The sequence below is a fragment of the Paramisgurnus dabryanus genome, chromosome 7, assembly GCF_030506205.2.
Source record: "Paramisgurnus dabryanus chromosome 7, PD_genome_1.1, whole genome shotgun sequence".
In the NCBI taxonomy this organism is placed as follows: domain Eukaryota; kingdom Metazoa; phylum Chordata; class Actinopteri; order Cypriniformes; family Cobitidae; genus Paramisgurnus; species Paramisgurnus dabryanus.
In genome coordinates, this window is record NC_133343.1 from 34,904,723 (window position 1) to 34,927,343 (window position 22,621).

General features: G+C 36.6%; 1 protein-coding gene across 1 annotated transcript; it reads left to right on the forward strand.

Annotated features, from left to right (window-relative positions):
* The first annotated feature begins 785 nt into the window (after positions 1–785).
* Positions 786–22,546, forward strand: rhoca (ras homolog family member Ca). The gene is made up of 5 exons (XM_065279682.2): positions 786–969; positions 12,094–12,251; positions 16,912–17,032; positions 18,905–19,035; positions 20,536–22,546. Exons 2-5 carry the CDS (start codon positions 12,096–12,098, stop codon positions 20,707–20,709), a joined length of 582 nt encoding a protein of 193 aa, XP_065135754.1. The 5' UTR covers positions 786–969; positions 12,094–12,095; the 3' UTR covers positions 20,710–22,546.
* The last annotated feature ends 75 nt before the right edge of the window (positions 22,547–22,621 follow it).

Sequence of the window (22,621 nt, forward strand, 5' to 3'; positions counted from 1 at the left end):
AACAAAAAGAGAACTGTAATATGTTAGATGTTGTTGTGTATCACTGCTACAGATGCTTAAAGACTGTCATTGCATGCTTTTTTTTAAAGATTCATCATACAAATTACTGTCCATCCATACTATACATACATAGGCCCGCCTACATGCAGATGCTTCTGTATAGCTCAGGTAGAGCATTGCATTAGCAGCGCAAATAATCATGGGATCGAACCCAATAAACACATATACTGATAAAATTGCATACCACATAGTGCACTTAAGTTGCTTTGGATAAAAGCATCTGCCATAAATGTAAATACAGGTTGTAACCAGGCCTGCTATCAAAGCAATAAAATGAACCTTGAAACATAAATATTTGCCATTCTGCATTACAGTTACACCCACTGTGTGTAGCATTTCATATTTATTATGTAGTCTATATTTAGCGCTTAGTACTTGCTTAAAATGTATAAGCTTGTCATTTTAAAAGGCTACATATCAACATAATTATGTTAATTGTGATGTTGATGCTATTATCTATTGAGCAATGCTGATTTTTCAATTATATTACATTTATAAATATGATTATATACACATGATGTAATGCAATTTAACGATTTGGAAAATTAAAATGTTCTTATTAATGATATGACTGTACATTTTGTTTATTAGTAAAGCAATACAAGTCAACAGGGTAAACCTCAAACCAAGCACGCGTCTCTGCACGGTTAACAAACAGAGTGATGTCATTATTATCGGTGGTGGAGGGAGGGACCGCAGTGATCCTCCTCGCCTGCCGAACCGCCTCCTCCACCAGTCAACATTGAGCAGCCCCACGGTCCCATGTAATTCCCATTACTGCGGGCGGCTCCTCTGTTAGTCGAGCCTCGTTTCTTAGCAATAATCCTGTGAAATTTCCTTACCTCGCGTTTTAAACTTCGACACGAGATCGGCAGGACGACGGGGACGCCTCGAGGAAAAACAAATAAGGTATTTGGGCACATCCGATTTTATTTGAAACGTCGGACTTTGGGAGTGTTGGTTAAAAACAAGTTTGGGGAAAAGTAGGTGGTGGCTAGTGAACTCGTGGCCGAGTGATAGTTTTATCTACTTGGTGTTTTTATTTAGTTGGGTTTAAAGGGGTCAGATTTGCAGTTAAAAAAAAAAATAAAAACAAAACAATTGCACTTAAGTAGATTGATACAATGTAACAACATAGAATTAACACAAAACAATCGAGCTCGAGTTTCGAATGATACATTGTAACAGTTTAAACTGATTTGGATTTTGAGTCGCGCGTCGCACACGAGCTGTTGCTTTTCTATCACATAAGGGCGTTGCAGTGGCTCAGTACTTGTGTTGTTCAAAACTTTTCCTCTTAACCAAGTCTAGCAGTCTTTTAACCTGTTGTTCCGCCGAAGTGACTGTCAATGTGTCATGATGTCACGCTTTCGAAACGGCCACCTTAAAATGTGCCTTATAGGCCAAAGGCGCATTTTTAGGGAAGGTAAACGCTTGTAATGGCCCGTGAGAATGTAAAGACAGGCCTTCTGTTTAATCCTGAAGCTCTGCGGCTCTTTACACACCATACGACACACCATATGACAATACTGGCTGCTCAAATAAAACAGAAAGAACATGGTTACTAGTTAAAAGAATATTCTACTTTCATAAAAAATCCCAATAATTTATTCACCCCTATGTAATCCAAGATGTTTATGTCTTTTTTTGTTCAGTCGAGAAGAAATTAATTTTTTTGAGGAAAACCTTCCAGGATTTTTTTTTAAGGGACACTACACTTTTTTTGAAAATATGCTCCAGCTCCCCTAAAGTTAAACATTTCATTTTTACCATTTTGGAATCCATTTAGCCAATCTCCGGGTCTGGCGGTACCACTTTTAGCATAGTTTAGCATAATCCATTGAATCTGATTAGACCATTAGCATCGCGTTAAAAAAAAATAACCAAAGTGTTCCAATATTTTTCCAATTTAATAAGCATATTTTCAAGAAACGTGTAGTGTCCCTTTAATAGACTTTATTGGTCCTCGACAGTTCACAGTTGCAATGCATTTTAAAATTGAAGTTTCAACGCAGATTCAGAGGGCTCTAAGGGCGCACTCACATTATCCAAACCAAACCATGCCATAGCGCGATTGTCACCCCTCCCTACTCCCCCAGGTGCACGCACTCACACTGTACTTTGTATCGATCCGAGTCCGGGCGCGCTTTCGTCATTAAGATGCGATTGTTTTGAAAAAGCAGGAAGTAAAGCTCTCTCTTAACACTGGAACCCACAGTAATGTTAAGTCTGTGTTTTTTTATTCTGAGTCGTTTGGTGCGCGATTGCAGACAGCCCTCTCACATGTCATCATATTGCTTAGTTGATCTGTCACGTGTGCAGCTCGGACATTCCCGTAACCCCGCTGCGCGAATCAAAAGGTTTTTACGGAGGCAGATGAAGGTGAGTGGGCGCGCAACTGGCGTCTTCACCTTTTGAATCACGCTCAGGCACGATTGCGCTCACACCACAGCCTTCCGCGCCTGAGCCCAAGTGAACCGCGCTCCGGCCCACCTCTGCAACCCGGCCGCGGCGCGATTAATCAATCCGCGCCCGGGCACGGATCAGAGCGATCACACTAGTCAATCAAACCAGGCTTTGGGGGTCAAACGCGCCCGAGCGCGGTTTGGTTTGGATAGTGTGAGTGCGCCCTAAATGATCCCAACCGAGGCACGAGGGTCTTGTCTAGCGAAACTAATGCCATCTTCGACAAGAAAAATAAAAAATATGTACTTTAGTTTTAAACCACAACTTCTCGTCTTGCACTAGCCATGTGATGCGCCAGTGTGACCTTACATTTTAAGAAATGTTTATAACCAAACCATTTGTGGAACCCAATCACTTCCAAAGTATTTTTTATCCTACTATGGAAGTGAATGGGGTCCACAGACGGTTTGGTTACAAACATTTCTCAAAATATCTTCCTGTTTTTTTTTTTTGATGACATCTGCACATTTATATCGCACTAGGTACATTTATATGCTACCAAATAATACGTTTGTACTTTGTAATCGTATTGATGGCTCAAAAGCCTTCATGTAAACACATTAATCAATACGAATGAGGTCAATCGGATGCAAATTTGGATCGTATTGAAGCAGGGATGGTGTACTCCGATCTGTGATCCGATCAGCAGGAGAAAAGTACGCATGTAAACGCGTAAATCTAAGTATTTCCTCAATCGGATGCACAAATACATTGGGCACATGCGCATAACATTTGTGCTCAAGTTCACATCTTATATTTACCTTTTTTGATGACATCGTTTTATTTCATTATGTAAGGTTTCATGTAATGTTCAAAACGCAATTTTTAAGGGCGATTTATAGTCGTGCGTAGGTCCTACGGCGTAGTGAAAACCGGCGTAGGTTCCGCGTCGGTTTTCATTTATACTTTTGCGTCGTTGTCCGCGTCGATGTGCAAACACACGGCCAGACCGCTGGTAGGCAGTAAGCACGCATGTAACCACAGTAGCAGCACAAACGTGAAAGAAGAAGAAGCTAAGCAAGTTAATCCACAAACGAAGAAGAAACCGCAACTTGTTGTGTATAATTTGAGAAGACCAGCAATGATGGAAGTAAATAAACAGCGACTTTTGATGCAGTTTGAGTTAAATCACTCCTCAATTTAGCTCATCTTTGTTTTCACCGTCACAAACGAAAATACCTATGACGCTGTTTTTTTTACCTGATGGGAGGGGTTCTGGTGGACCAATCACAGCGCTTGCGGTCCGCGTAGATCTGACGCGCTGTTAAATTTTTTGTGAGGTGCACGTCAGGCTACGCAGAGCTACGCACAATAGCTACGGCGTAGGACCTACGCACGACTATAAATCGCCCTTTAGTCATAGATGTTACAGTACTAGTCCAATACGGTGTGTTAACACACCACAGAATTAAGTGTTAAGATCAACAAACTTATCATAAACAAGCGAGTGGCCCGACAGACGCAATTACTTCCGCATTTGTACACGACACTGTTGTCATGTGGTTTCTACGTCAGTAAAGGTGGTAACAAAGGGTAATGTGGATATTAACATCATTGACAGGCAACTGAACTGCCCCTGTGTCACTGTTCAGAATGGCATTTTCTCAAAATTTACAAGTAGTTGAAAACATTATAGATTTTGTTAGTAATCAGCAGGACAAAATATATAACACTGTGGTTTTTGGATATTTTACTGCAAATATCTTACAAATTGCAACTTTAAAGCAATAGAATAGCATTGTGCCTTTTGAACTCCGCTTTGACTTCAATCCAGAGATAAAGCGTGAACTCGATGATCAATGCTGTCTGCAACGTGGGGTTGCCAAGTCCTCCGCTTTTTTTCGAGTTTAGATTTGGCTGCTGTTTAAATCGTCTCCACTCGTTGTTGTTTTTTTCTGCGGGTTAAAGATGAAAGGATTTTGTTTATTAGTTGGTTTTGGGGGTTTTGAATGTCCATTTGCGATGGTTCTGATACGTGAATCTGGCAACCTTGGCCGTGCGCTTGCGCAGACGTTTAGTTCAGATTCTATACAACATACATGTACACAAAAATTTTAATCAAATTGCAGTGTTTGGGTGCATATAACCTGCATTGTCATAACCTTCAAATTCAGTCATAAACATAGCCAATGGGCAGTAACATTGTTTAGAATCTGATTCCAGACAAAGATAAATCACTTACTGTAGATTGTACAGTAAGTTGGCTGGAATTGCTTCATTCGCTGATCTCAGATCAGCAGTGTGTAAACTGCTCCCAGAATCCCATGTATGCTTCCTGTTGTAGTAAGCCCTTGACAGGCTTTATCAGCCTGCCATATGGTGAACTTTGACACACTTTTTTGTTTGCTCAGACTAAGCAAAAAAAGGCATTTTCTACAACCCTTAAGGCACATACACCATTCTGTGGATTTTGATCTGTGACCATGTGATGTCTTTGATTTACAGCACAGTAAAACACAAACTAAGGCTTTACCGGCTCTAGTTTAGTACAGAGTAATGCGAATTAGACACATTTGTCTCATAATCTCTATTGTAGTTAATTAGGGTTAAAGTTACCACAGTTTTTATTTCAGATCTGACTCAGCTAAAACTGTGTTTACAAATGATCCTATTGAAATACTCCCCAATGAAACTTTGTAAGAACGAAACAGGTGTGTTTCTGTTGTTTGAGATGTAATAAATTATTCAGTTGTCAACTACAAACTTCTCTGTGCTCCGTGCATATATAATCACACAACATCCTAATTTAAAATATCCTGACAAAACTTTTCATTGCAGCAATTTGACTAATATAAAGTCTATAAAGTCCAACAACCTTTGTCATATACAGGCTATGCAAGTGCATAAAGTGCTTCCTTATTGTTTCTATAACCTGGACGACCTGTTTTTCTCTATTCATGTGCTTTTCTTTTGTTGTTTAATTGAAAAGACGTTGTTTAAATGACTCATCCGAACATTCGTGTTTCCACCTATACGATTCATAACAGGAAGATGCAGAAACAACAGGGAATTCCAGTCCTGATAGCTTTCTGTTTTGCTCATGTCAAACCCTGCTGTATTATTCTTAGACGGAAGTTTATAAGGCATTACAATCATTTATCATAATGGCTTTCAAATAAAAGTGCTACTGTTACATTATATTCTGTCCTTCTTTATCTATTGATCTGTTGAAGTATTTAAACTGACCTCTGGTACTACGATTCATCTATTAAGTATATTCAGATATAGATAAGGATGTATTTATTACTTCTGTGTAGATGCTAGTGAGAACAACAGACATTGAAATCAACCTTTACTATGCCAAGTGCCAAATATGAGTATAACTATCCAAAACTATATATGGAATTGTCTTTACATTAAAGGTCCTGTATGTAGATATTAGAGGCATCTAGTGGTGAGATTGTAAATTGCAACCAACGCCTCAGTACACAGAGTACCCCTCCCTTTCGAAACGCAATTGTGTGTGACGCAATTTTCGTCATCAGAAAAGTGTGAGGGTATTGTACACACACCGCCGGATTTTTTAAACTTCGTAGGTTGCGCATGCGTTTGCAGGAGAATGTAGTATGTAGCCCAGAAGATGCATTGCAATTTGTCGCACTTCTGTGTACACGTACAAGCCAAATAAACAATACTTTGCAAGGCTGTGCGTTGCACCGTATGAAAAAACGTAAAAAAATAAACTATACTCCAGGCTTAAGATAATGTAGTGACAAAACACTCTCTGTAGGGCAACTATAGAAACATGGCAGTGCAAAATGGCGACTTCCATTTAAAGAGACCTGCGGTGTATGTAGATAAAAACAGCTCATACTAAGGTAATAAAAACATAATTCATTATGTAAGGTTTTTATACTCCAATGATCATATCATAGTTATGTTTATTATATTGCATTTGTGTCAAGAGATCCTCCTAAAAGTTACACAGTGCACCTTTAAAACACACAGCAAATATATAACAGGCTTGTTTGCCATAAGAAAAATCCCTCTCTGGGTCTCTCGCTCTCTTTCTCTCAAAATGTATGAAACGAAAACTCAAGAGTTGTGGGTGGATGGAAAGCTTTGTGTGAGATAGAAACCCAGGAACGAGACGAGGAAAGGGCCGTACTAAAAATAAAGTTCTTTCTTTTCTAGCACAATCTGATGGAGGTCTGTTGATAAGTGGTAATGTTGGCATGAGGCCGGGCTGTGGAGAAGAGTGTGTGTGTGTGTGTGTTACTAAGGAAGAATAGATGAGGACGGAGCGATTTGGAAGCACTTGCCATGCACAGCTGTGCTTTCGTACTGACACACATTCATCATAGTGCATTAGAAATTTCCCTCACCACCACCCACATGCATGCAGAGCTTTGACTTCTGTACTCGGAGCAATTGCCCTGCTAGTGGCTCCTGTATGCGGATATGATGTAGCAATGGATGTAGGGCGAGGACATGCATGAAGGATGGGGGTGATTATTAAACATGGAACTTACAAATCCTGCTCGGTTGACTGCTTGCCCAACATTCAGTATACCTACGTGTTAAAAAGTTAGAAATTTAGGGCTGTCAGTAGTTTAAAAATAATAATATTCATGTTTTTGCTGTTCGTGTGACTTGAATTTTAAATTCAGTTTTGCTTAAATTAGCTTCTCGATCATTTTGCTTTCTGAATGTTGTTCATTTACACATTTGGGACTTATTGCACAACCTTACATGCCGTGCAGGTATTTGATCAATTTCTGTCCTACCTGGGAATCAAACCCAAATCTTGGTGTAGCTAAATGGCATGCTTTAGTAGTCATGTGAACGTTTAGTGAATAATAAATAAATAAATAAATGCTGATCCTGTAGCAGAGTAAAAATGTGATTAAAATATGAGGCCTGTCAAAAGATTAATCGCGATTAATCACATACAAAATAAAAGTTTGTGTTTGCATAATATATTTGCTTGTGTATTGTGTGTAATTATTATTTATATATAAACAAACACATACATTTACAATGTAATTTATGTATATATTTTACAATTATATATATATAGGGATGCTTAACGATTAATCGCGATTAATCTATAGCAGAATAAAAGTTTTTGTTAACATCATATATGTGTGTAAACTGTGTATAATTGTGCACACATGCATGTATAATTTTAAGAAAAAATATATATTTATATATGAAGTATTTATATTTATATATAATAAATTATACATAAATATACAAATTTATATACACATGTAAACATTTCTTACAAATATACATGCATGTGTGTGCATTTATTTATACAAAGTTATTATACACAGTTTACACACATATATGATGTTAACAAAAACTTTTATTCTGCTACAGATTAATCGCGATTAATCCCTAATATATATGTAAAACTAAACTCTTCATTATATATTGTGAGTTTAGTTCCAAAATGCAATAAATCCAAACGTGTTTTCTATACCAAGAAAGTAACAAGATGAAAACCACTATTTTTTGTTACAAACTTTAACATAGCATCTTTAGGTTATAAAAACATAAAAACTTCAAATCCATAATTTGATTTTCAAAGATTTATTGTAAAAACTGATTATTTTTTCCACAAAATGCTATAAATCAATTGAATCAATATATAAATGTGCATTCATCTTTGCCATGTCATATTCATTTAGTTGACTAGTGGTATATACTGATTAAAAAAATAAACATTAATGGCGTTAATCAAAACACTTTATTTGTCATATTAAGTACACAGTCATTGCTGCACTGTCAGAAATAGGGGTACAGTAGGGGTCCATTTCTGTCCCCCAAGGTACAATCTACATAAAAGTACCCCAAAGGGCCCATTATTGGACCTCAAAGTACATGTATGTACCTTTTTGAGGGTCAAAAAGGTACATATTTGTTCCCAAGCATTAAAAGGTACATTTTTGTACCATTTCTTTTAAAGGATAAGGTACAATGCTAAAAGATACAGCCTCTTGCCATTTTTTTATTTGTTGTTCAAGACAACTGCTGTAAATCTGGTCAATAAAGTAAGTAACCATTGTGTCAATTTTGTTTCCTTTAGTTGGGCACATGGGTCTTGAAGTAGTGTTAGTTTTCTTCTGTTCATTGACAATGTGTTTAATTTAAAATTTTATTTGAAATTTTAATGAAAAAAAGTTAATTTCAATTCATAAAAACTGTGCTGTGAACTCAAAAACTGCAATTGATTAACCATTACTTACAAACTAAATAAATACTGAATAACTAAATCCCTCACACACAATGAAAAAAAACGCGCTTTTATTTTGACACGCGCCCATCCCCCCACATCTCACGGTCTGACTGGAGTCGAGTTTCACAGAGCAACGCAACAGGAGGATGACACAACAGTTACAAGAGCATTAACAGGTAAACACTGGAAAATCCTTCCTTCATCACCTTTAAAGCATTTTTAAACTTTAAAAATGTGTTGTTTGTCGTGACTCTTCATTTTAATACTGATTCGGTTACGGTAATTTGTGTAAAGTTGTATACGACGTGACGACGCGACATTGACACAGCACTATTGCCTCATTTTAATAGACTCATTTTAATGAGCTGGTTAATGTTCATTAAGTACACCACAGTTCTGTAAGTGGAGAAATAATTCATATTTGTGTGTTTTTCTCTCAGTAAGGACTAACATTAACTGACTGTCTGTCCTCAACCAAAGTCATTCAAGACCTGTAAAAGGTAACATTACCACATTTATTAATGTATTTTTATGTTGTTTGAGTACACCATAGTTCTGTAAGTGAAAAATAATCCATATTTATGTGTGTTTTCTCACAGTTTAGCACAAACGTTTCCCGCGCAAGTTTGAATCTCTCTCAGTCAGGGGAGATTGACTGACTGACTGACTGACTGTCTACACGCCACCAAACAGTAATTTATACAGAAACCTTTTAAAGGTAACTTTACCACATTTATTCATTAATTTATTATGTTGTGTGAGTACACCACATTTCTGTAAGTGGAAAATTAATTTATATTTGTGTGTTTTTCTCTCAGTAAGGACTAACATTAACTGACTGTCTGTCTGTCTGTCTGTCTGTCTGTCTGTCTGTCTGTTCTCAAGCAAAGTCATTCAAGACCTGTTAAAGGTAACATTACCACATTAATTAATGTATTTTTATGTTGTTTGAGTACACCATAGTTCTGTAAGTAAAAAATAATCCATATTTATGTGTGTTTTCTCACAGTTTAGCACAAACGTTTCCCGCGCAAGTTTGAATCTCTCTCAGTCAGGGGAGATTGACTGACTGACTGACTGTCTACACGCCACCAAACAGTAATTTATACAGAAACCTTTTAAAGGTAACTTTACCACATTTATTCATTAATTTATTATGTTAAGTGAGTACACCACAGTTCTGTAAGTGAAAAATAATTTATATTTGTGTGTTTTCTCTCTCAGTAAGGACTAAGGTTAACTGACTGTCTGTCTGTCTGTCTGTCTGTCGGTTCTCAACCAAAGTCATTAAAGACCTGTTAAAGGTAACATTACCACATTTATTAATGTATTTATTATGTTAAGTGAGTACACCACAGTTCTGTAAGTGAAAAATAATTTATATTTGTGTGTTTCTCTCTCAGTAAGGACTAACGTTAACTGACTGTCTGTCTGTCTGCTCTCAACCAAACAGTCATTCAAGACCTTTCAAAGGTAACGTTACCACATTTATTAATTTATTTATTATGTTGTGTGAGTACACCACAGTTCTGTAAGTGGAAAATAAATTTATATTTGTGTGTTTTTTCTCAGTTTAGCACAAAAGTTTCCAGCACAAGTTTGGATCTTTACCATTGAGGGTGGCTGACTGTTCTCGACCAACCATCATTCACACGCAAAAACTTTAAAGGTACCACATTTATTTATGTTGTGAGTATACCATAGTTCTGTCATTGGAAAATTTATTCATATTTTTGTGTTTTCTCACAGATAAGTATGAACGTGCCCAGAGCAGTTTTCGATCTTTACCATTAAGGAGGCTGACTGACTATCCTCTACCACCCGTCATTAACACAACAAAAACTAAAGAAATGTTACTCCATATGGACCTATTCATTTACTCATTATGCTGTGAGTACACCACAGTTTTATCAGTGAAAAAATTTATATTTGTGTGTTTTCTCACTTCTTGGCAAGGACAGATGTGGCCCTGTTAAAAATGTTTAAATGTTGTTTGGTTAAGGAACAGCACACTGATTTTGTTTTAAAATATTCCTGTTTGGACAGTCTGTTAAAGTCAAAGGAATACTTGATATATTTCTAAGTAAAGTGTAAATGAAAAAATTAGTTTTTAATGTTGTGACTGAACACAATGTTGTGAATGATTTGGACTGAACAGCACACTTCTGTTTTATATCTGAACCTTTTGTAAAATAAATGATTGTTCATTAAACTCACTGTGTATTTTATCTTTTCTGTTATCATTTTTTTATACTAATGTTTAAAATTTACCTTTACTCTAAACAATTGGCTAAACCAACACAAATACACTGAGTCATATGCACTTATAATTTAAAGTTTACAAAATTTAGATTGAGATATATGTATAAGTTTTAAAACCATGAGTGTACCCTGTCAAAGCCATTTTTGTACCCTTTTTGAAGGGTCCATATTTGTACTGTTAAATAAAGGTACAAAATTGTCACTAGAGGTACAAAACTGGTCCCTTAAGGTACAAATCACAAGGGTACAATTTTGTACCCTCTGCCAAGGGTACAAAAACTGTACCCTTGAGGGTACAGCCCCAGTGACAAGCCATTGTACCCCTAAAGGTACAATTATGTACTTTCTTTTCTGAGAGTGTGCTGATATACTTGGGACGTCGTCGCTGAACATTTTTGACAGCAATCAATCAGTTATAAAATGTTTTGGTCCTCCTCGATTTTCGTTGAATTCGAGTAAAATAATGTAAAGTTTTCATAAGATCCCCTGGTGTCAATGTGTTAGCATGACAAAAGCTTCATGCAGTCGTGTGAGATCAAGCAACAGACGGCATTTTTCCTTCGCCCGAGTGCCTCTCATGTAAATTATTAGATTTTAATGGCTTACGTTTATTTCCCGCCACAGAAAACCACCACAGGTTTATCAATGCCATCAAAGTATTATTTTTGATCACGAGGTATAAAGTCGATAAAGAAACTAGGATTTTGTGTGTATTCAAAGTGCTGTCATTAATGTTTACAATGCGTGAAATGGTGCGCTGTGATTTGTTGAGTGGATTCATTGCGTTCTGCAGAAAAGGAGGAGTGGCGTTTATCACGGTTTGGAAAAGGAAGAAAAGATGACAGAATAACACAGCGGATATTGGATTTTGCGTAAAATTAAGAATTGACTTTTTAATATTGACACAGATACAATACTGATTTTGGCTGTAAGAAATGTAAAAAAGGCGTTTATCAAGTTTTGGAACCAAACTCTTCAAATATACCCATGCAACTTATGACTGGTTTTGTGATGCAGGGTCACATTTATTCATTTAGCAGATGCTTTAATGCAACTTAAAAGCAAATAAAATATGCATTTAACATTTTGATGTTAAAATAAATATTTGTTTGCTTGTACAGCTATGGCGGCCATAAGGAAAAAGCTGGTGATCGTGGGAGATGGAGCCTGTGGGAAAACCTGTCTCCTTATTGTGTTCAGCAAAGACCAGTTTCCAGAAGTCTACGTGCCTACTGTGTTCGAGAACTACATTGCAGACATTGAAGTAGATAGCAAACAGGTCAGTATTGATTTTTGTCTGTCTCCATATCCCTAAAACCTGTGTTAATACAGCTTGTATTGACACATTATTTACAGATCTTTCAGGTTTGAGTTGGTTTAGAGCTGATTATGAAACCTGATTACTATGAGATCTGCCAGTGACCCAGAATGTGTTATTTTTTATCTTCAATTACCGCAGCAAAAGTCTGCGACTGTTGTTTTTGCTAGTTTGCTCATAAACACATAAGGTATCAACAAAATAAAGTCTCTTTTTTTCTAAATACACTTCCTTATCCAAATACTTACTCAAACGATCACCGAGTCACGCCACTAGCTGTAAATAATAGTCATTGTTTTGGAACGGACGGCTTATTTCATCGTCTCCGACAGACGGCTCATAGTCAGTACTGACCACCACGAAATCTAAAGGGGACTTGGCAAAACAGGAAATGGTTGTTCTTCCTGGTTTCCTGCCTGGACTCCAGATATTTTGACTTGCCAACCCCTATAGTATGATTAAATGGAGCACTTCATTTCCTGCGATTCAGGGTCGGAGGATTCGTTCTGTGCCTATAATGCAGAGTTGATGCCTTTAAGGACCAGTATTACAGAAACGTACTAGCTCGGAGTCCTGTCTTATCTGTTTAGTAACCATGGTGATTTTAATCCGGATCCCTTTTAGGACACTATACCTGTCAGATCTTAACTTGGGAAGTTTCTATAGTATGGCCCTAGGAGTATACATGGTTTACCGTGGTATTTGCTTTCTCAATGCTGCTCAGAGTTTGGCATTTTTTCAATAAGCTGCTTTGAGCAAAACATAAATGCTTCCCAGCGGAGACCAAGCATAAATCTTTCCGCCCTCTGGGAACATTCTCGTCTCCTTTTACCCTAGTGATAGGCACTTATTTTGAAATCACTGCATTTTGAATTCAGGCTCTGTTGACTAAATCTTTCATCATGGTGCATGTAATTTCATTGCACAGTGAATGTATACATATATCATGAAATTTACATAAAACATGGCCTTTAAATTAAATAATGGTGGTAATTCTTATTTTGGCTCAACTAAATCTTATGGATTAAAGTCGGGGTGCATGATTTTTAGGGCTGCAACAACGAATCGATAAAAATCGATTACTAAAAGTGTTGGCAACGAATTTCATAATCGATTCGTTGTGTCGCGTGACGCAGAGACGTTTAATAAAAAAAAAAGGAAAAACTTCAGTTAAGCGCGGAGCGGAGTGAACACACTCGCACTGCGTTCCAAACCGCCTAATTCCATACTATATAGTAGGCAAAGAGTACGAGAAGTAGTGCTTTTCACCTACTATATAGTATGGAAGTATGCAGTTTGGGAAGGAGCGTCGGTCTCTCTTGCGTACTGTTGCTTGCAGAGTTCGGCACCTCATAGACAGGGCGGAGAAGTGAAATGACAGGGCGGCGGAGAAAAGATAAAAAAACAGCAAAGGTAGAGGAAAACCACATGTCAGTGTTTTACTCCTCCCAAACGTAAGCGGGTCACCTGGAACTTATAGCCGGCAAAGAGGTAATCAAACAAAGACGACACGCTTATGCTTTATGGAGCGATGACAGCGAGTAAAAAACGTTTCTAGAACGAAAACAAACTCCAATGACAAACTCCAATGATATTAAACAAAGAAATAAAACGTTGAGAGAGAGTTGTATGAACGCTTTTCCCCGTCATGGACCTGTATGTTAAATCATCGCGCGTCACTCTCCTGCTGTTCTGTACTGCGCGCTCCAGCTCATGCCGAGCAAGGAGACGCGCGTGCCCGGCCCAACATACAGTACAACATACAGTAAGTGCCGCCTTTGGTTGCATAAACATCGTCTTACATTTTTTTAGGCGAAGTAATGAATGGTGTATTTGCATTTTGCGCGGGAGTAGAAGATGCATTTTCCGTTTTCACAAGACGCATTTATGTGGCCAAATGTAAATGGAACAGTTTTAACAAATGAGATAGCTATCCGATCAGAGAAAACACAGAAAGCCAAATATAAGGTACAAAGCTGTCACTGGGGCAGTACCCTTTATAAAAGGTCCTAATATGTACCATTTAGGTACAAATATGTATCTTTGAACTGCCAATATGTACTTTTGAAGTACTAATATGCACTTTTTGGGTACAAAGGTGTACCTTTTTGAAAGGGTATTGTCCAGTGACAACTTTTGTACTTTTATTTCTGAGAGTGTACTCCTATACTATCTTTTTGATCCCATCAAGAGAGGCTTCTTGATGGGAAATGCATCATAAAAAGTCTATATATTTGGCAGATGTAAAGCATACATGTGTATTTTTTGTGTTAGTCCATTTTTATTTTATTTTATTATTATTGTAACAGCTCAGGTGTGTTCAAGGAGCAACATGTTTGTGCAATTTCTAAAGATTTTAGTTCTGTTCTGAATAAGGGGTTGGAAATGAATGCTTTTCTTGTTTTTTGTTTTTTATCCGATTCATCGATTAATCGAACAAATAATCGACAGATTAATCGATTATTAAAATAATCGTTAGTTGCAGCCCTAATGATTTTTGAAAAAAACTTTAGAAAAGGAAGTCGGATCAACTACCAAAACACACTTGTAGCCAATTAGCAGTAAGGGGCGTGTCTATGTCTACTAACCAACATCGTTACCTGGGTTTGCGTATGTGTGGGGCGGGGATATGGACGGGGTCACGCCGTCATGACGTTCCGGTTTTCTACCATCTCCACGTGATACAAATTCACAGATCAGATTTGAACTTAGTCAGCAAAATGGGAAATATCTTCGCACAAGCTTGCGTTTTCGATCTGACGCATTGAGGTGATTCTCATGAAACCCAGATTTAGAAGGTGTCCAGCATCAGATTTTTTAAAAAGCCCTTGGAGCCAATTTTTTTGCACATATAAGATTAAGGTCTGAACTTACTTTAACCATTATTTTTAGAGGATTAAAAAATATTTCCTATAGAATTATTTACATTTTTTAGATTATCATTATCAAAAATTTCATTACCGCAACATGATATTACATTAAATATACGCATTTACAAACTCATGTTTCGGTAATGAGAACTAAAAAGTTTCAATTTCAAATTTCAAAATTTCAACTTCTATCTGGAGAGAAAAAATAAGAACTGCTTACCTGGTAGCCATCTTGAGTGTCACAGTCAATTATGTCCCTTCCAACATTTTTTTTTAAAATGTTAGTTCCTAGAGGACTTAAACAATGATTGAAAATTGTTGTGGAGGATGAGAAAATTGGTCTTGGACACATTTATATTCCTTATTATTACTATACTACATTTTCCAATGATCACCAAACACCACATGTTTCTTTACTGTAAATGTTTATAGTATAACATGCACTGATTTTTTTAAATTATAAATATTTCCATGTCAAATAACCCAAATTCAGTCATGGACACGTTGCGGTAATGAAAAATTTCCCTTTAAATATGGAATATTTAACAATAAAATTGGTTTGTATGATGTCATTTGTAATCATGTGCTAAATAATACATGAAGAGATGTTTGTAACTGTATGCTTCTTATTTTGATACTCTTACTTTGCATTTACTTTTTATCAAAATGTTTTATGACACCTCCTAAGTGTAGTTTTGCGAGAATCACCGATTCACGTATGAATGGAAGGCAAAAGAACAAAAAGTGAAGTGTGACCGCCCCTTTACTTGTTTTTAACCTTTATGCACACAAACCAATAGATGAAATTTTTTACTACAAATGTAAATAAACAAACAGCTTTATACGTTATGTAAGAGTTTAGTTAAAATGGCAAAACTAATAAAACTAAAAACGAAAACATTGACATTACAGACCTACAGATCTCGATTTTGATCAAATAAGCTTCAGAGATGTATGCACTATTACACTCTTTAAATGTATTTTTACATTACTCGCATATTTTTACCATGTGCAAATAACGCAAAACAGTCCTGACTACTAATAGCAATGTAAATGTAGCTATAGTAATATAATATAGTAAATACATCACTTTTCATATCATACTTTTATACTATATTTTATTCTTGCACACGGTGGTCTTCTCTCTTATATTTGTCTTTGTGGCAGCACTAAATAAAAAGCGGTATAATAATTGGGATCAGAGTCGGCTGTTGTATGAAACCGGTTTGCATTGCTGAACTTCAGTTCACAGAAAACCAGAAAGGATGCAGTTTAATTCCCTCTAATCACCCAATTAGCTCATTTAATTCGGTAGACGTGTGACTCAATAAACCAGACTTTTATGGGAGACACATGCTGTACAGCTTATTTTCCTTTATGGTAGGAATGCACAATATGTTGGTGTACGTTTGCACGACAGTGATGTAATAAGAAGTTTGTGTACAGATGTAAATAGTTGTATTATGCATGCAAGGCCATGTCTAAACACGTAGATGATGATAATATTGTTTTTAAAAATGTCTCCCCTTTCCAAAAGTTAATTTTTTTTTAATAATCATGGTTGAAAACTGTGTCATCGTGTAAGTTCCCCCCTTACTCGGCTGAGTGATATCAGAATTGGTTCCCCTAAAAAGTCCCATTTTCAAGTACATGAATCTCAGCAACCTTTTTTTATTGACTAGCTTAGCTAGCTATCATTTGAAGTTGACTCATTTGAATCTTGATTCATTCTTTGCCATGTTGATCAATAGGTGGAGCTGGCATTGTGGGATACAGCGGGACAGGAAGACTATGACCGCCTGAGACCTCTGTCCTACCCAGACACGGACGTCATCCTCATGTGCTTCTCTATAGACAGCCCTGACAGTTTAGGTAATTATAATTTCCAGTACAACAAAACCGTTGGCCTACTTTTGTCCTGTTCCTTTAATTTTGGGATACTTGAGAGATGAAGTTTTCCCCAGTGGAAAAAGCTTGAGTCATCCCTGTTTGTGGGAAGTTCCTGTGTTTTGTCTTTGAGCTGAGGAGCATCGAGATAACTCTTGTGTCCATGACATCACCGCTGTTTATCTCTACCAGATTCCATAGAGAACATCCTGGTCCTTCCTGTCTTATTAAAACCAGTGTCGGGAAGCTTAAACACGTCACGGTCTTCCTAGCACAAAGATAAACGTTTATCTGAAGTTCTTCTTTAAAATTAAGGCTGTGATTCAGCAGATATACACTACCAAGTTTTCAAAAGCTTGACTGAAATGTTTCGCATGAAAAATATTTTAATCTGAAGGCGTATGTTTAAGTATTTTAAATTACTTTTGTAGACAAAGATATAACATGAATTTCTTTCATAAGAAACTAAAGTTTTATTTAAAAAAAAAAATTTAATGGGCCAAATAATGAAAAAAATCAGCCAATAAGAAGCCCAGAATAGATTGATGATGAGAATGAAAGTGTAGAAAATTTAAGGCAAAGGGCGACTACACTGAAAGTGATTAAATATAGCAGAATTTTGATTTTGAAAATTACATTTGTGTTATTTTATAGTTTTGATAAGTTTACTATTATTCTATAATGTGAAAAAATATATATAAATAACGAATGAGAAACGTTTGACCAGTAATGCATCTAAACCAGGGTGCCCAAACTTTTTCCTATCCGAAATCAAAGCTAAATGAGGGCCATTGGCCGAAATGTTGCCGTGTTTTATTAAAATTAAAGTTGCCCTCATTCTCCTTATTAATAATTTTCTAATATTTACAAAATAAGTAAATATTACTCTTATGCATAAGTGATGCAGTTTAATTTTCAAAGGTACCTGTTGTAAATAAAGAAATCATTTTGCCAATCATTTAAAAAAAAAAATTTATCTCTGTGCCACTACCTCTCCATTATTAGCCTATAGTACCCGAGTGCGTTGAGTTTGTGATGGACCTTCAATTGTGCATGTAAAAATGTATTCACTTTAATTCCATGCATTTAATTTCAATTGACATTTTTGTAATGTACCAATAAAACCGAAAATGTTACATTTTAGAAAAATATTTATTAGAAATATGAACAATGACGTTTATCCTTTTTTCTTGTCTCACGTGGCATGACGGGCCAAATTAAAGGTCATTGCGGGCCAACTTTGGCCTGCGGGGCCTAGTTTGGGCACCTCTGATCTAAGCACAGTTATATATCTACTTTAATAACATTGACTCGTATTCATAGCAGGATTCGGACAAAGTATTTGTGTAGTCTAAAGACAAATGCTTAGTTATGTTTCATATGAATTGCTCTTGTATAATGGGATTTGAGTTGTTGGGACAAATCCCTTATATTAACAATAAAAGCTTTGTTTTGTAATAAGACCCTTTGGTTCAAAATCATATTACAAAACAAAGCTTTTTTTGCTAAGAGAACAGGTCATAAATAAGCATTATTTATTTAATCATCATTTAAATTTTATAAAGATTGTTTTATTTATGTGCATCTATAAAGTAAATAGATTTGGGAAGTCGTTAATTTTGTTTAATTATGTTCATTTGTGGTTGCGTCTTTTAGCACATTTATATACAAGGACCACAATGCACACCCTCTTTAAACCCCACCCTTCCTAAAAATGTCAAGCAACTCAAATGTGCAAATTGTTTGTCGGACAGAGAGTTTTTAATTTGACATCTACAGCACTCTTTTGATTTTAAAAAACATTTAATTTGTTAAAGTAAAGTGATATAAACGTATCTATCTCGTGTGCTTCCATAGAGAACATCCCAGAAAAGTGGACGCCCGAGGTGAAGCACTTCTGCCCGAACGTTCCCATAATCCTCGTGGGGAATAAGAAGGATCTCCGGAACGACGAACACACACGGAGAGAGCTGAGCAAGATGAAGCAGGTGTGTTTCCGGGACCGGCACCTCCTCTGTAGGGAGTTCCATTAAAAAGCACTTAGCAGCTAGCATTACTGTCATTTTAGAAGGCCTGATCATTACCGTTTGTCAAACGAATTGTAGCGGAGCGATTGGTTCGACCGATGAGTGATGGGATCTCCACCTCGCCCCTTAAATGATGTCAGCTGCTGCGGTGTTCGGTTATTGCATCTGGGCAGATGGCCTCGGTTAAATAAGACCATTAAGCGAGCAGCACTGACATGATGTGTCATGATTAGTCATGCGGAGAAACTTCGCCCACTGAAATCAATCGTACCCAAAGTTCTTCACACCCGTTGTGTATAAATTAAATTAGCGGATCATTTTTTAATAATGCTTTTAGCTGTTGACGAACTACTGCGATCGGAGCTTTAACAATTTACTTTATTTAAAGTCAGCATGAAATGAAAATTGCTTTTTTTTATCATTAACACGTTACATGTAGATTTTATTTGTTAACATTGTTTATTTGCTTAAGTACTTATGATTTAATTTAATATTAAAGGGACACTCCACTTTAAAAAAAAAATATGCTCATTTTCCAGCTTCCCTAGAGTTAAACGTTTTATTTTTACTGTTTTGGAATTCATTCAGCTGATCTCCGGGTCTGGCGGTACCACTTTTAGCATAGCTTAGCACAATCCATTGAATCTGATTAGACCATTAGCATTGTGCTCAAAAATGACCAAATAGATTTGATATTTTTTTACTATTTAAAACTTGACTCTTCTGCAGTTACATTGTGTACTTAGGCTGACAAAAAATTAAAAGTTGTGATTTATTAGGCAGATATGGCTAGGAACTATACTCTCATTCTGGCGTAATAATAAAGGACTTTGCTGCCTTAACATGGCTGCAGCAGGCGCAATGATATTACGCAGCAACCGAAAATAGTCCCCTGCTACTGAAAGTAACCAAGGGGACTATTTTCGGGCAGTGCGTAATATCACTACGCAGCCATGTTACAGCAGCAAAGTCCTTGATTATTACGCCAGAATGAGAGTATAGTTCCTAGCCATATCTGCCTAGAAAATCGCAACTTTTCATTTTCCGTCAGTTTTAGTACACATTGTAACTACAGAAGAGTCAAGTTTTAAATAGAAAAAATATCCAAACTCTTTGGTTATTTTTTTGCGCAATGCTAATGGTTTAATCAGATTCAATGGATTATGCTAAGCTATGCTAAAAGTGGTACCGCCAGACCCGGATATCAGCTGAATGGATTCCAAAACTGTAAAAATCAAATGTTTAACTCTAGGGGAGTGTCCCTTTAGTAGAAGTATTGTTAGCATTGTTAGTTCATGTTAGCTAATGCATTAACCAATACATACCAATACAACCTCATTGGTTATAATGTTTCTCTTGTTAAATATTTATAAATGTCGTAATTAAAAGCAAAGCTAAATTTGGTTCTGAAACCTGTCAAACGTGACAAATCAGTTCCAACCTTTTTTTTTTTTTTTTTAGGAGCCTGTTAAACCGGAAGAAGGCAGAGACATGGCGAATCGCATCAGCGCCTTCGGCTATCTGGAGTGCTCGGCCAAAACTAAAGACGGCGTGAGGGAGGTATTCGAAATGGCCACCAGGGCGGCGCTGCAAGTCCGCAAGAGGAAGAAGAGGAGCGGATGCCTGCTGTTGTGAGAGAATCTTCCGGTCGTCTCAAGAATGATCCGGAATGTTCTGTTCCAACCCCCAGCTCACCAGGATATACCAAACTCAAGAAATATTTTCGACCAAACGGCATAGATACACTGTACTGTATGTCACATTTCATGCAAAACTAACAGTCAAATATGCATTAAAAGAGGGCTGGGTGGAAAGTTAAGTTAGATTTATGTTACATGCCTTGATTTAGTTTTCCTCAATGGCACAATGTTTCTCAGTCAACGTACAAAAAGGTTCCTTCTCATCTTTAGCTCATCCTATAAGATTGGGATCAATAGTAACTGTATTGTATTTTTGCACATTTATCAATGAAACATCATAACAGCAACAAATCTGAGACTTTTCTTTTCCTGAAACTTCCTAAACTTTTACAGATAATTGCAATCTAACGTAAATGAATATTATGTTTGTGAATATTCCCTGCAGAATTTGAATGCACTTCGCAAAAAATAGTTTGAACTTCTCATGGACTTTACTCGCTTTTCTAGACGTAAAAACGACCAATGAAATATATTTAAAAATGCAAAGGCTCTAGTAATATTAACTATATTTATATCTTCACTACCCTTAAAGTCTTAAATTCAAGGAAATGTAATATAAAGTTAAAAGCCATTACAGGATCGAACCCCTTTTGTATAACTCTGTTTGTCCTCCGCATGCATAAACATGCGTACCGAACTGGTTAAACCTGTCCTGATTCATCCTCAGAGACACGGCTGCCGTCGCCCAATACATCTACATTGTCCTGACACTAAACTATTAAAAATAAATATATTAATGCAAACACTAAATGTTTAGTCGAACTTTTACAGTACTCAGAAATGTCAAATAAATGTGGTGATATATGCATTTAGGGAGGTTTGTTCGGCAAATATGGAGAGGTTTCGAGTGCCTTCTGAGTTCAAACAGAAAGCGTGTGCCTTTGGTTATTAGACTTTTAACGCGTACCGGTTAAAAAGCAAGTATTGAGTGCTTTGTTTTGATTTGGGTCGGAGGGACGTTTATGTGCACATGATCAGTGTTTTGACGTCGCATGACAGTTTAGTTGAGATGCTAGTAGCTTTTAATTGTAAAATCACTGTCGTCCCTTAATAGTGCCATGGGGCGTTTGATCCGAGCTCACAAGTTAGATGTAAAATTATAAGCTTCCTGGTTTTATTTTAGACTATACCAATTCTTTCATTGGGTGTTTTCCTTCTTTGGTGGTTCACGAGACATTATGCCATTGAATTCCAGGCTATGTCATTGAAAGGCCCCTGGTTTTGGGCCAGTTCGAATGTGACAATGTTTTCTACATTCTGGACCCAGCTTTGAAATGTTGGGTATTTGTTGGGGCAGCGTGATCCAGCCTATACAGGGCATTATTAACATACTTACTGTAATGCACTGACTGTACAATAAAATGCACAAGCAACATCCTATTACGCAAACTAGGCAACGCTATTCACAAAATAAGAGGAATATGTTTATCTTTTTTTAAAAATACTGATTTATGGAGTTCGAAATGAAACCTTGTTATAGAAGATGTGGATGTGAGAATATCACTGGGTTACGTTGTAATGTCATCCATCTGCATGATCTACAGATGCCAGTCTTCGCATACAGAGCTCTACGTGGGGCTCTAAGATCAATCTTCTGCTGTGTGTTTATATGCTCTCTTCCTTTTTTCTGGAAGTATTAAATATGATTTATTATTCCAGATTTTTATGAGCGCTTATAGTAACAATGCTTTGTAAACAAGAGTAGTATTGTAGTAAATGTTTGAATGAAGTAAAACCAACCTATGTTAATAAACTATTTTTTCGAAACAAAATGTTGCGTTTAGCTTCTATTTTATTTATTTTTTAAAGTGTGAACACTTTTTACCTACACACCAATTGCTTGGCAT